General features: G+C 41.5%; 1 protein-coding gene across 5 annotated transcripts in view; it reads right to left on the bottom strand.

Annotated features, from left to right (window-relative positions):
- Positions 1-1449: 1449 nt before the first annotated feature.
- The window catches only part of fmnl3 (formin-like 3), a 31213-nt gene continuing 18291 nt past the window's right edge, over positions 1450-14371 (bottom strand). For 2 of the 5 annotated variants that reach the window (XM_041049321.1, XM_041049358.1), the window contains 20 exons: positions 14109-14217; positions 13814-13890; positions 13274-13367; positions 11869-11943; positions 11650-11760; positions 11389-11538; positions 10674-10775; positions 10120-10465; positions 9597-9689; positions 9352-9476; positions 8868-9070; positions 8479-8782; positions 8314-8394; positions 8031-8160; positions 7718-7878; positions 7425-7526; positions 6282-6374; positions 6030-6153; positions 5063-5177; positions 1450-3035 (listed from right to left, as the gene is read on the bottom strand). In XM_041049321.1, coding sequence (XP_040905255.1) covers positions 5086-5177; positions 6030-6153; positions 6282-6374; positions 7425-7526; positions 7718-7878; positions 8031-8160; positions 8314-8394; positions 8479-8782; positions 8868-9070; positions 9352-9476; positions 9597-9689; positions 10120-10465; positions 10674-10775; positions 11389-11538; positions 11650-11760; positions 11869-11943; positions 13274-13367; positions 13814-13890; positions 14109-14217 — 2572 coding nt within the window. In that variant the 3' untranslated portion in view covers positions 1450-3035; positions 5063-5085. Of the gene's footprint in view, positions 3036-4485; positions 4530-5053; positions 5178-6029; positions 6154-6281; positions 6375-7424; positions 7527-7717; positions 7879-8030; positions 8161-8313; positions 8395-8478; positions 8783-8867; positions 9071-9351; positions 9477-9596; positions 9690-10119; positions 10466-10673; positions 10776-11388; positions 11539-11649; positions 11761-11868; positions 11944-13273; positions 13368-13813; positions 13891-14108; positions 14218-14371 lie in introns of all 5 variants that reach the window. The other 3 variants (XM_041049330.1, XM_041049349.1, XM_041049340.1) reach the window with 3 other exon arrangements.

Here is a 14371-nt window from a genome sequence, read left to right as displayed (position 1 = left end):
AAAAAAAGTCACATTTTTGTAAGACCTCAAAATGTCATAAAAAACGTCATACGGCCGTAAGGCGTCAAAAAATGCCAAATAAAGTCATATTTTTGTAAGACCTGAATATGTCATAAAAAAGGTCATACGGTCGTAAGGCGTCAAATTCCAATATGCCAATATTCGGCATTTTGACGCATATCGGCATCTGCGTTTTTTTAAAATCCCATGGCTGATGAGAACTACAAGTAACGTTACTGTGAGTCCAATAACTTTATTTAAACATAGCCGCAGCTATGCTCGCTCGCAGTCCCTACAGACGTGTCTTTTAATCACTGCAAACAAGGTTGCGGATAATATTGATATGGAAATAGTCCATGATAGTAAAAGTGTGTGTGTGAGCGAGTGAGAGAGTGAAAACCTAATGAACTCAATTCAGTCCAGTTCTATTGCAGGGAAGTATGTTGAGGTGAAGGCTGATTAGCTTTTAGCGTAACGTTAGCCCACCGGTCCGCTTTCTCCGCCTCTGGCTCTAGACACTCAGCAGACTGTAGTAATAGGGAGAATGTGTGTTATGGTAGAGAATAGAGTGTGTTTGTGTGGAAACTACATGAGAAACTACAACTTTCGACTACTAATGTTACTGTGAGGCTCAATACGTTAGCAGCAGCTGTCTGTTCCTATGATAAACATTGATAATTAAAGTGGAGATGCTGTAGGTTATTTAGTGTTTTTAACGGTTTAATCACTTGAAACAAGGTTGTTGATAACATTGATAGGGAAATAGTGATAATAGTAAGAACTGTGTGTGTGAGAGACGGAGTCAAATTCAGTTAGTTTTATTGCAGGGAAGCAAGTTGAGGGGATGGCTAGAGAGAGTGTGTGTGTGTGTGTGTGTAGGCCACATGAGAAGAAGCTGCTGAAACTGACAGCAAAGCATCTGTCTGAGAGAAAACTGTAGGGCAATAATGGCTGTTTAACTACCAAGTTATATTACTTTACCTTTTTCTGTGTTAATTGAGATCCCAGGCAGCAGAACATGACATATTGTTAGATAAAGTGTGTCCTGAAGCTGTCTTTGATAGTTTCTTTGATAGTTTCTTGTAGAGAGGAGCAGGATGTTGCTGTTCAAGACTTAAGACATCATGTAACTGCATCATAAAGCCTACATGAACTGCATGGTGGTCAGGGATGAACAGTTAACTATTGCAATAGTACTATTTTTTCACCTATAGTAACATTAATCGTTAGTAATGTAGCAGCCTAGTTTTGAATGACAGGGTCCCTGCTATCACCTGTCGTTAAAATATAACATTTACATAATAAAATCAACCACAGGCTTCACACATGCTGTAATAAATTAAGCACGAATCTCGTGCTCGGGCCCTAATAAAATATGAGCATGTAGTAAGCTCTTGTTTGAATGTTACTTCATCAAAGAAAGACCAGCCTTTGTTTAAATACTCCTGCATTGTAAGAAACAGTCTTAAATCTTGTAGTTACATAATTCATCTTATTTATTAAAAAGGAAGTGTCATCTTTCAGTCAATAGACAATATCATGGATCATTTCTTCTAAAAAGTAAATTTCTTGATTTCAATGTACATTAACGTAAATGTCCACTTAAAGAATAGTGTCTCATACAATCTAAGCCAAATTAAGTAGTGTAAAGACATATTGCTCCCTTTGTGCCAATGTCATATTAGAAAACAGTCTGTAAGTCTCAACAGCTGTTAGGAGGAAACCCATCTCTTTCAAGATGGAAGATAAAAAAAAGTTTCAAACATAAGACCTCATAAGAATGGAAACATCCTTCATCCATCACCTCATCTATAGCAGGTTAACATCATCTCAGCCCTTCTACAGCAGTCCATGTGGAATCTTCTTCATACATTTGTCACTTCCTAAATGTCACTTCAAATGTGACAGAAAGTGTTGTCAGGGCGTATAACATTCATGTTTTTTAACAATTACTTGGACAAGGCACAAAGACATAATGATTCATGTCAAATGTGATAAGCTTTAAGACACTTATGTACTAGAGAGGTAAGGAAAGGGTAATCTTAAAATCATTATTCCCCTTACCTTCTAGTTGTGTGCCTTTTCAAACTGGAAATTTCAACTTTTGCATATTGTTGTTATCATAAGATTAATGTCAAAGTACAAGGCAATAAAAAATACAATCTTTAACAAATGAAAGATGTAAAATAAACTTAAGTATGGCTGACTCATGAGAAATAACACTGTTTACACAAAAAAGGCACTTCTTAAGCAAAACATGAGACATTCAAGAAAGTTTGGTTTGGCTAGCTTGTCCAAAAGATCCGGTACTGTTGAATAGATGTTTTTTTCCTCGGAGATACATGCGATTTTAATCTAATAGACCACTGTCAGTATTGAGTCTTGATTGAATGTGTTGACTTGGCTTAATGTCAAGCAACAGTCTCCAAATGTCTAATGTTGAAGCTTCTTTGTTATTCGGAGGAAGGTTTTGCGAGTGTCTTTGAGGCAAACATCTCAGCAGCAGTGTTGGCATCTTCCCTTGGCTGCCTCCCAGTCTAAGTCCTGCTACGACTGCATAATCTGAGGAAATTAACGATCTTGGGAATAAGATCCACATGTTGGCAGGCACTTTTTCATGAAAGCACCATTCCTCCTGCTTTGTGGTCCACCAGTCCTCAACTCACCTCACCTGTATGTGTGTCGCCGTCCTCCGACCGGTCTAGCTCTCAGTGCCAACAGAGCAGGGTAAGTCTTTTGTTTACAGTGAGAAAGGAGTAACCCATTGTGGTTCTGTAATGATGCCTGCTCACTTAAAAGTGGCTGTTAAGGGCCTCCATAAATAAATAAATTACCCAGCTAAAACAAGGGCTCTGTCTTGTCCTCCCTTTTCAGTCTTTGTGTTCTGCAGCCTCAGGGTTGAGATGGACCATCGGGACACAGGGAGGAAAGTTATAAAGGGGAGGGGAGTATAAGTGATGAATAAGTGGTTTAGGGTCTCTTCCAACCGCTCCGGATCAACGCGTCAGCTCGCAGGAAAGGCTGGTTTCGGAGATCTGTGAGTTGGCATGGAGAAAGGGGTGAGAGACAAGGGGGTGGGGGGGGGGGGACACACATGTTAGAGGACCCAGAGGTCAAACCGCAAATTTGCTTCTACTTACTTTAACTTCTTTTTTCTTTTGCAGTTCTAAGAGTGTTTTTAAGCCATGAATATACTAGACATACACTCAGCTGCCAGTTCATTAGGTACACCTAGTCAGCTGGCATGTTTCTATTATTTTGTCCACCCCATTTATATCATTGAGGGTAAGCTAAAAAAACAGAAACACTTCTCTGCGGTTCAGCAGCACCACAAACTAAATCCTCCAAAATGATTGTAAAGCTGATTCAACATCACTCCAAAACTATTTCATTAAAAACTAAACATTAAAACCTTCATGAAAGGAGGATTTATTGCTGGACTGCATTGTATTAGATTGCATTTGTTTTAGCTAGGTGTACCTAATAAACTGCCAACTGAGTGTATACTGTAGTAAAATTCAGTCAATTATAAAAAATCTGCTGTAACTTCTGCAGTTTAGCTTTGTTAACTGTGTATTAGAAATTTAAAATGAGCAAATTAATAGCATAAACAATGCAGACTAAACACTCAATAACACATTCCCATAACCTTGCACTTCAACTGGTAGTAATGATATACAAAACAGTGACGTTCAAGGCTTTGGGAATGTAGTTATGGCAACTTTGTGACACTAATAATGCAGCAGTACAAAAAAACACCATAGCCATCATTATTACAGTTACAATACAATGGTCAACAAGCTCTTCAGTTTGTGGAGCAACAATCAAGATGCCTGTGCCACTAATGTAAAAGAAAACCTTTAACTCTAAAACAGGTTTGGATACAGGCTGTTTGTATATATCTGACTGAACGTGTCTTCTTCTTTTTTTTTTTTTTTTTTTTTTTTTTTTTTTTGTTCTAGAGCCTGTTGACCAAAAAGCTGTTGAGCACACAGCAGATGACAGTTAGCAAAGACAACACATGGCGGATGTTTTTAACAGGTGAGAGGTAAATGAACACTGGACAACATGCAACATGTAATAGGAGGGGGTGAGGATAATGATGATGATATTTAAGGTTACCGTTACACATCAAAACTGAACATTAATGTACTAAAAATATTGATTGTGATAGATGATTCGTGACTGAGACAATAACTTAGTGGAAAATTAAATCACTGATTTCCTGTTGGGGCAAGTTATACTGAATTTTTATAAAACCATAAACATATTGTAACTCGCTTCTTAATTTAAAAAAAAAAAACTTAATTCATCTTCATTATTATTATTTTCTGACTACTGTGTGGTAAAGCATATCTCAGTGCTGTAAAGCATCTTTTCTGTTTGCATCCGAAGCACTAGCTGAAGCAGCTGACATCACTGTAGCAGCACACAGGAGCCGGAAGGCCAAGCGGGCCGGGCTTTCAGCCGGGCTACCTTCCTTACCCTCTCTTAGGAGTGTGAAATACTGTCATTAATCTTCTTTTCAGCTGGAAGGGGTAGAATAGACAGTGGTGGTTGAGGAAAGAATAGTCACATGTTAGCCGGAAAACCAACACCAAACAAGTTAGTCTCATGGAACAAGGCATCGTTGATAAAACCAGTAAATTAGCCAAACCTCTTCATGGTTGAATTCAGCTTCATGAAAAGAATGCCTTAAAAGAAATATGCCATAGTAATGCACAGCCTTTAACAAATGACATGCATGATGCTCTTACTTGATAATTTAATCACAGTTATGTCTCATTGTACTGTGAGTGTATCAACATATTTTTCAAGCACTGAAATATGCTGACACTCTGTACAACTTTTCTTTTTTTTTCCATGTAGCTCTGCGCCAGGCAAAGAGGTTTGGCTGACTCCTATCACCAGATGCCTGATAGGAGTCTTCTAGTAGTAGAACACAAACAACCAATGATGGCCCAAGTTAGTTCATAGTAACTGAAGTGGTAGGGGTTGGAGAGGCGGGGGATCATGCTGCATGCACAGTGGTCAGGAGGCATACGAGAGACACCTGGACAACCTTGGCATTAGGGGGGGGGAGGGCTAGCAGTTGGCGTCGTCACAGAGGTTGGCTTCACAGAAGAACCGTGAGCCGCGTTTAGCAGTGCGGGCTGTGAAGGGCACGCTCTTCAGTACTGGGGGAGGAGGGGGAGGGAGAGAAAACATGTCACACCTGAGACACTGCCTTTCTGGTGGGGGAAAGCACTGGACCACCTTCTTATTTCATTCAGAAGACTATAATGAATCTGAGAAGAGTGGAGCTGTGCTGATTGTGCACAGATCTATGGAAGCAAATCTTGTAAAAGCCTCAGGAGATTTTTAATGAAATTAGGACTCACTGCATAATAAGCTGTTACAGCTCTGATAGTAGTGGTATAGAAGCATTATTAACATTTCTAAAAAAAAATGACATGAATGCAACATTTATATTATTTACAATTTAAGCACTGATCCCTGATCATTTCCAGAGGCTGTAGATACTGCTTGTTTTCTTTTCTCCTATAAAGCCCCAATAAGTAGAACATGTCTGCCTTTGGCAGCTCCTGGTGGTAGATTTAAGAAGGACAATTCCAATTCCTGGGACTTATCTTATTTTTCTTCAAACAAAAATGTCACCAGAATACTTTGAAAAACACTATAATCACATAAAAAAAATCTACACATGGTGGCTTTAAAGAAGGGTCCTCTAAATTCTACTGAATTTCATGTACACTTGGAATGAAACTGCCTGTCTGATTATCAACATGCTGAGGATCAACAGCTTTAGTGTTCTTCATTTCAGAACTAACGAGACAGCACGTCATGGAATAACTAGCGACTGCTGAGCTGCTATGTGCTGTGCTCCAGATGTGCTTGTGTCTGGACCACATAGCACAAGGTGCACTTCAAAGGAGCTGAGCAGTGAATGACCACAGTCATCCTCGGCCTGGGGCGACCGGGGCTGCTGACACCCACATGGGCTCTTGTTAGGGTGTTGTCTGGCCCACCTGTAATGATGTCCTCAATAGTGCCGTCCTTGCCCTCATACACGGGCCGGTGGTCCTTGGCTTGCCGCCTGCGCAGCTCTGCAATCAGCTCCTGCTGCTGCTGCTTCTTCTTTTGGGCCTGGACCTGAACCAGCGGAGAAAGAATATTTGTACCGTTCACTGTGCTTTTTGGCATACCACAAAGCTTTATTTAGAACTGAGTAAACATCTGATAGCTTTCGTTCAGCTTAGTCACTTGCACTTGGACCGTACCTTAGGGTCATGCTGTTTTGCCTCTTGAGCCAATAACTTTTCTCTCATTGCTTCCTCCTGCTTCTTCCTCTGTTCGTTTTCTTCCACTGCATCCTGTTGAGGAAAGAAAAAGGTAACCAGTCTGTGACAAGAAACTGTAGCTCAAATAAATCCAAGTCAACACACCCCTGTGTGGCCCTGTAAGAATAGAGAAAACAGGTCAAAAGTTGAACATAAACAGGGAACACACACTTTGATCAACATTGCCAATCTTTGCACACGTGTTCTTTCTCCCTCTGCCTCCTCCCTTTTCAACCTTCTGAACACACACACAACTACTCTATTCACACTCTAAATGTGTTTTAAAGCAACTGTTTGACATTTTGCAAAATACACTTATTTACTTTCTGGCTGAGTTAGACAAGAAGATTGATAACACTTGCATGTCTGTATGCTAAATATAAATCTTCAGCCAGCAGCCAATTAGCTTCGCTTGGCATAACGACCGGAAACAGGGTGAAACAGTTAGCCTGGTTCTGTTTTGTTGTTAACAAAACCAGCATCTCTGAAGTTCGTTTCATTACCTTTGCACAGAGTCAGGTTACCCCCCCCCTCTTTTTCAATCTTTATGCTAACCTAAACACATCATCTGCTGATTGTAGCTTCATATTAATTGCACAGCCACATTAGTATTGATCTTAGTGAATTAGTGTATTTGCTGAATGTTCTATCTGTTAATTTAAGAGACATATAACACTCAGACAGACACCCACATACACAGAAATCCTTGTGCTGCACATTTCCTTGAGCAGATCCCATAAATCCAAGCTGGGAACAATCTCAGGAAGTGTGCTGTGTGGTGGGGCAGGGTGAGGCTGTCCAGGGGTAAAAAGGGAGGAGGAGGGAAGGAGGGGAGGAGGGGGAAGAACCAGTCTAAACACCACAGCTGCAGCTCTAGAGTCAGACCCAGCTGGCCTTTCCTGTTATTTGGACTCGGACTACACGCCACGTCCTGTGGCACAGGGGCAGCCAAAGATCTGCCCTGCTCTGCCCTAAGTGAGACAAACCGGGGAACTTCCCAACTGACCAGCAGAGAAAGCTGCACCCTGTCAGAACAGACGTGAGGAGAGATACACAGATGCTGCCTCCGCTTGGTGCCCTCACCTTGTAGGCCTTGATAAAGCGCACAAACACAGGGAAGAACACCGAGGGTGGAGTCGTCTTGGCACTCTCTCCGAAGTAGTTCACCACATTGTTGAAGGCTTCCTAGAATTGGAAAGGAGGACAGTGCCAGAGAGGGAGCAATGTTTGTAAACACTGTTGAGTTAGGAGTCATGTTTTTTGTGTGTGTGTTAGAAGTGAGTGAGCTTCAAGTGGGATGTTTTGCTTCATGACTATTTTCAGTTTTTCTGGTGGCTACTTTGAGGTTTTTAGGAGGTGAAGACAGTGTTGGATACCTCTGCTGCCTTCGCGTCCTTCTGCAGCTTGTCCAGTTGTGCATCGCTGGCCTGGATGAAGCCTTTCAGGACTGAATGGTCGTGGAGGCTGCACTCTCTCCGGATCAGGTCCATGCCTTTCCCCAGCTCTCGAACATCCAGCAGCACATTTTCCAGAGATACTTCACACACAGTCAATAGAGTATATGTCTTATTTACAAAAGACATTTTATACAGAAATGCTCTCAAGTCAGGTACCTGACATTTCTTTAACATACTGTATCTTTGTATGGTAACTGACAAAACAACGGTTTCATGTTTAGTGCAAACTCACCTGCTGCAGCTTTATCCACAAAGTGCAATTCACTGTAGAAGTTGGCCAGTTCAGGGTATTTCTCTTTCACAATGAGAGCAATGTAGTGGAGCAATGTCATTTTCCTGTCTGTAGACTTAGTGTCCAACAGCTGTGTGACAAAAAAAATGAATAGCATTGGAAATATCAGCAAAAGCACTGCAATGTGCAACTGTTTGGAATATTTTTGCATTGATTATTATGGCGATTAACTGCGATTAAAGTGCTTGAACAATGTCTTCGAATTTTCTTAAGTATTACTCACCAGATCAAGACTTTGTAATTTGAAGCCATAAACACAGCCTCGCTTGCTGCTATTCATGTAGTTTCCCAAGGCTAGGATGATCTACAAGCAGACAAAAAGAATGAGTGAATGTGCAACACCAATGCTGTTCATATATAAACAGCAGAAATAAATAACGCTTCTCACCTCGAGCATTCTCTTCATCTTTGGTGAGGATTTGACTGAGCCTGAAGCAGCAATGATCGCATTGAGCTGTGGTGTGAGCATGTTGACATTGTCAGCAAAGTTCCCAACAAAAGTGATGATGTTCATCCTCTGTGTGAGTCTCTCAATCTTGCTGAATAATAACATGAAGCGATCTTCCTCCGCCAGCTGGTCCAGTGGACGGCGCTCACGCTCGTACTGACGCAGCACCTTCACCTCCGCCTCCGTGGGCAGGAAACGCATCAGGCACTCCACAAAGTCGACAGGTAAGGCCTTAAGGTCAAACCTGAGCAAACACAACTTGTATTAGTAACTTGTTCTGTCTTGTCTATGATTCAATAAAGTATTTCAAGTTCATAACAAGCACATACTTCTCTATTGCTTTGCAGATCTCCTCTGTGGTCTTGTTAGCCTTTCGCAGAGTGATGGCTAAGTTCTTGGAGCGATTGGCGTCCAGGAGGGTAACTTTGTTTACCGCCTTCTGGGCTACTTTGCTCTTTGTGCATGCAAGATCCACAATTGGACCCTGGGCTCTGGTCTTGAAGAGCTCCTCAAACCTCTCCAGATCAAGCTCCTGCAGATGGGTGACAGTTTACTTTCTTGTTCTGAATATTTTAAAGGACCTGAAAAATATCTTTTCAGCTTCTTACAAGCAGCAACCCATTGATGAAAGTTTACCTGAACTTTTGAGTGTTAAACTCTTAATTAATAACACAGGAATGTTTTTTTTGTCTTCAAAACTTTAACTTTGATTGTTGCCAATTTAGTCATGGAATAGAGATTTAAAAAAAAAAAGTTTTAATGGACTTAAAGGATATCAGAGCTAACTGTGGAAGTTTCATCTGCTTGATTTACCTCTAGCACACGTTCATCATCAATCTCGTTGAAGACTGTGCCATTGATCTGATTGGGCTTCAAGGCCGTCCAGTTAAACACAGGCAGGCGGAACTTCGTCTTGATGGGCTTCTTGATTCTGATAGCTGTAAAATATATGAATGTATTAACGTATGCTCCACTACCGGCAGTGGAACAGAGGGTAGAGATGCTCAAGCTCAAAAGGGTGTGACTATGAGAACATGTCATTTAGTGTCAGCTCTCACCTGAGAGACCCACACTAAGGATAACTGACGGAGAAGCTTCTGGCAGAGGTGGAGCGAGAGGAGGTGGTGGTGGTGGGACTGGTGCACTCAGGCCTGTAATTAATAGAAGAAATTAGTCAAACTTTTTCTTACTAGAACACCAGAACAAAAGTGTTTTAACATTTCATTTCTTTACCAGTCTTACATTATTTTGATCTTATGTGTTTTGGCATCCTGCCTATTTCATTATAAGATTTTTAATCTTTGAAGCCCTTTCCTGGTTGAATAAAGTTATTATAAAGAGCTGAAAGCTGCTGTAAGAGACAAAGATAATCTGCCTGCACACACACACACAGGAAACAAGTCTTGTTTCCCTTTCCTGTCTGGGGTAAAAGAACATCGCTGTGGCTCATCACCTGGCTTGGCACGAATGAACAAAAAAGGGGAACTGAAAATAGAACTCCGCTGAGAGTCTATAATCAAATTAAGCAAACTTTCACATGTATATAACAGCAGACATTAACCCTGAGTCATGGTCTATCACCTGAGGCAGAAGGCAGGGGAGGTGGAGGTGGTGGTGGTGGGGGAGGCGGTGGGGGAGCTTCACTGGCTGGTGGTAAACTAGCATCTGGTCCTCCTGGTTCTGTTAACCCTGCTGTTGAACCCAGAGACAGCTGCCCAATGTCACCCAGAGGGATCCCAATACCACCCACACCAAGCGGCTCGATTGAAATGTCTCCATCAGGTTTCTTGTGCAAACGGATGGTGCCCTGCTGTTCGAGCTCCAGCAGCCGCCTCTCGATGTTGAAGTGCCTCTGGAAGGCGGCATCCTTCTCCTTGATCATCCTCCTTAGGGTGTTGACCTGGGTGTTGGTCGACTCGTACGTCTCCTGAGCGGTCACCAGGGGGGGATAAAGAGCACAACACAATGACTCTACAAGCCAAAGAAACATCCTGTTTCCTGCTGACCTAATTTGCTATCACAGCAATTTAGCGGCAAGCATCTGAATCTGATCTTTGCTAGAACACACAGATTAACTGAAGACGTCTGATACAAGGCTTGCGAGCAATAATACATCATTAGGACTGCCAGCTTACCCGTATTGCTTGCAGATCCTTATCTTTCTGAAGGAGCAGCTTCTCCAGATCAGCTACTTTCATCATTGTTTCATTCTCAACCTCCAGCAGCTTCTCCGTCACCTGGGAAAGAAGATGGACAGAGCAGCAGAGAGATGAGAGGAGGTGAATTCAGAAACTGATCCACAGACTGGGCATCTCTCCCAGATGCCCTCCCTCCCACTCTCTCCCCATATTACACCGTGCATCATCAATAAGACATTAGATATATCCAGCGGCATGACGCAGCAAGAGCATGACATAGCTTTCAGTTTTTATTTTGAACAGATTTCACGTGTAGTACAAGAATTCACAGGGAATCTTCACCCTCATCCTCCCCCATCATTCATGACCCCTGAGAACACAGTTTGTTATGAAATTCCTCGAGTGATGTCAGGGCTGCCTACGACCTTTCCATGTGAAGAAGGTCTTTGCGAAGCAGTGTGGGATACAAAGGCTACTGCCCAGAAAGAATGAGCCAACACAAGAACAATATTAAGATTGTTTCATACACAGTATTTTCCAGTGTTCTCCACCCCATCATTATCCTGAACCACTTGTGAAATGCAAACACTGAGTAGATTTCTAATTACCATGTAGAAACAGCCAAGTTAAGTACATAGTTGGTGAACCACAACAATCTCTTAAATGGGCCCAGAGAGCAGTGTTGGTGGTCCAGATTGGGCGGTGCACTTACATGGGACAGGTGCTCCTCCAGTTCCTCCACCTTCTCCAGTGCTGCATTCTTGGTCTCTGCATCTTCCAGCAGACCACCCACGTCAAACACGTTATCCAGGTAGGCCTGGATCTGCACCGACAGCTTGTCACTCTCCGTGTGTTTACATTTCTGAGAGGAGGAGAGAATGAATGAGTTTTGTCGTACACACACTATTTTTTTTTTAAATAATCTCTGTGAGAGGATATTTTGCCCATGTTTACCACAATGTTGTCTCCTTACCTCCAGGTAGTCATCCAGTCCCAGCTTGGTGAATTCATACTGCAGATGGACCCTAAAGTTCATGTCCTCAACTGAGTGGACCACGATGTTGATGAACTGCATGCAAGCAACCTGGATCACAGATAGATTTAGATCCAAAAGTATTTAATTGCATGGATAAAGGGACACACATTCACATCAAAAAGAATACATCTACATCTAACAAAAAACTCGACATACCATGAAATCGATGTTTCCCTCCTCGCTGCGGAAGTAATCCATCAGTCTCTCAAAGCGATGCTTCTCCTTACACACCTAAAACGCAAAAGATGCAGCGATACATCCATGGTAGTCAATTACAAGTATAAAAGAATAATTAAAAGACGAAATGTGGGAAGAAACATTCAAAAACCACATAGAGACAGCAAGACGCTCACCCTGGAGAGGAACAGGTTGGAATGTCAAAATGAGATATTTTAAACTTCTCATCTCTTGTCAAAATATATTAATGTATCCTATGTTGAAGTGGTGGTGGTATGGTAGGAGACTTTACCCATATATTTTAAAATACTGTTAAAAAAAGAGATTACATGGATTTTGGGCAATTTGACATACCACCACTTTGTGCCTATGGACTATGCCATACTATCCAGTTATGAATAGTCACATGAAATAACAGGAAGACACTAAATAGTTATGGCACAGTAGACACTTAATAACTTAATATAGCATGTTATGAGTAAACGCATTCCAGGATCAAACATAATCCATTAAAAGATCTTAGCTGAACATAGGGCAGCTTACTCTATTTGCAACGACAAGCTCTTCTAATTATCATAACTCATGGGAAAGGAAGCCATGAAAAGATTAAGACATTAGACAGATTTTTGAGCCAAATTCCTACACAGAAATACACTGGAAGAAGAGAGGCAAACAAACAGTGCTCACTTAATTCTTCTCATTTTTTAGTACTGCAAAAAAAAACAAAAAAAATCACAAATATTTCTGATAATTCTAACTAGACACAGTAGTGGTTGTGTACTTGATCTTTGACTACTGGTCCAGATGCACCTGACTACCACAGATGGATTTCTTGTAAAATTTCAAAGATCTGTCACCTTGTATTAATGTATAATCTTAAAAAAATACCACCATAGTAATACCATCTTGATTTGACTAGAGGGTTGATTAGCTCTTGTGTCTCTCTGGGGATTTTCACTGTGAGGTAATTGTCTTGTTCCGGTGTTTAGATGACTGTGCAGACGGAAACCAAGAGGCTAAGCAAACCTTTGTGGTCCACTGGCTCCCATCAGGGAGTTGATCTTTATCATTGTTCAAGGTTGGCTCACATCTGGTGTCGTAATGAGACTAATAACCTCAGACAGGCCCACTGTAGGGCTTTGCTTACACCCTCAGTAGACATGAAAACTCCCAGAGCTCCTCCGCTTTCATCCTTCTACACTGGCCCTTTATGCCTTTATGCACACCAGTGATGTGGGAAATTATGGCAATTTAATTAATGCAAGTTAGATTTTCTTAGTATATTAAATCCTCACAGGGTTAATACAGCATTACCACTGAATTGTAAACAGCGTAACTTTAGATGATAATGGTTCACATTTCATTTAAAAGTTGCTTTGGGCACCTCTTTGAAGTTGTCAAATGCTGAAAGGATGATCTCATGACCTCCTCGGACTAGACAGACGGCAGCCAGCAGCTCAAGGACTAAAGCTTTTGTCCTAGAAGTACAGGAGACACTCATCAGGACAACATACCTGGATAAACTTCAACTGCAAAAACTAAAACTAACAGTTTCTGTACTATTTACACGACCAGATTCTTTTGTCTATGCCTGCAGTTCTCAAAACTAGAACAAATACATCAAAATACAGGGGCTAAAATATATAATCCATACTCAAGTCTGATGCAAGGGCAGATCTTTCTAGCTTTTTAAGTGTTTACCCTCCTAGACTTCATTATTAAGTGATCAGCCCAAGCGGTTTACCACTAATCTCCCTTTAGTAAACATTCCTTTAGCAGCCTGCATGTATGCCTCTGAGCCCCAACTTCAGAGAGCAGCCGGGCCCCATGGTGAAAGGAAGGAATATCATATGAACTGGCTGCAGGGTTTCCCCTATTGTGTGACCCAGCCCTGTGGAGATGAGGGGGGGGACTCAGTTCTTACCGTGAGTTCTTATTGTTCAAGCTGAGAGCAATTTCGTTGACTGCGTGTGCATGAGACATGACCATATTGAAGCCATACTGCATGAAGAAGACACAGAGAGAGTGAGAGAAAGAGAGCACAGGATGTGGTCAGAAAAACGTGCGTGTATGTAGATATATATATTTACAGCTCTTAAGTGCACAGGAAATGCATAATTCTCACATTTGTAAGAATCAAAGAAACATTAGCTATGTCAGCTTTTGCGTGTGTGTGCCTTGTGTGTTCCCTTCAAGTGCAGTGTGTTGGTATTTGTTACCTGGTAGTTCATGATTGCTCTCAAGCACATGATGCACACATGCACATCATCTTTTTGGCTCACGAGGCGGGAGTTTTTGATGGTTTTGCTGTTCGAGACTGAGCCATAGCTGCAACAGATGGCAGAAGTTAATATCTGGTAGAGATTCAGTGATCAAATTCAGTTTCTCACTTTTGATTTGTTATTAATAGCTAGTTTCATTTATTTCTGATGTTTATCTGCTTTTCATATGGCTTTTGTTTTAAGTGTGTCACATAGAGAGA

Source organism: Toxotes jaculatrix, chromosome 2, assembly GCF_017976425.1.
Source record: "Toxotes jaculatrix isolate fToxJac2 chromosome 2, fToxJac2.pri, whole genome shotgun sequence".
Lineage (NCBI taxonomy): Eukaryota > Metazoa > Chordata > Actinopteri > Toxotidae > Toxotes > Toxotes jaculatrix.
This window is presented reverse-complemented; position numbering and strand designations above follow the sequence as displayed.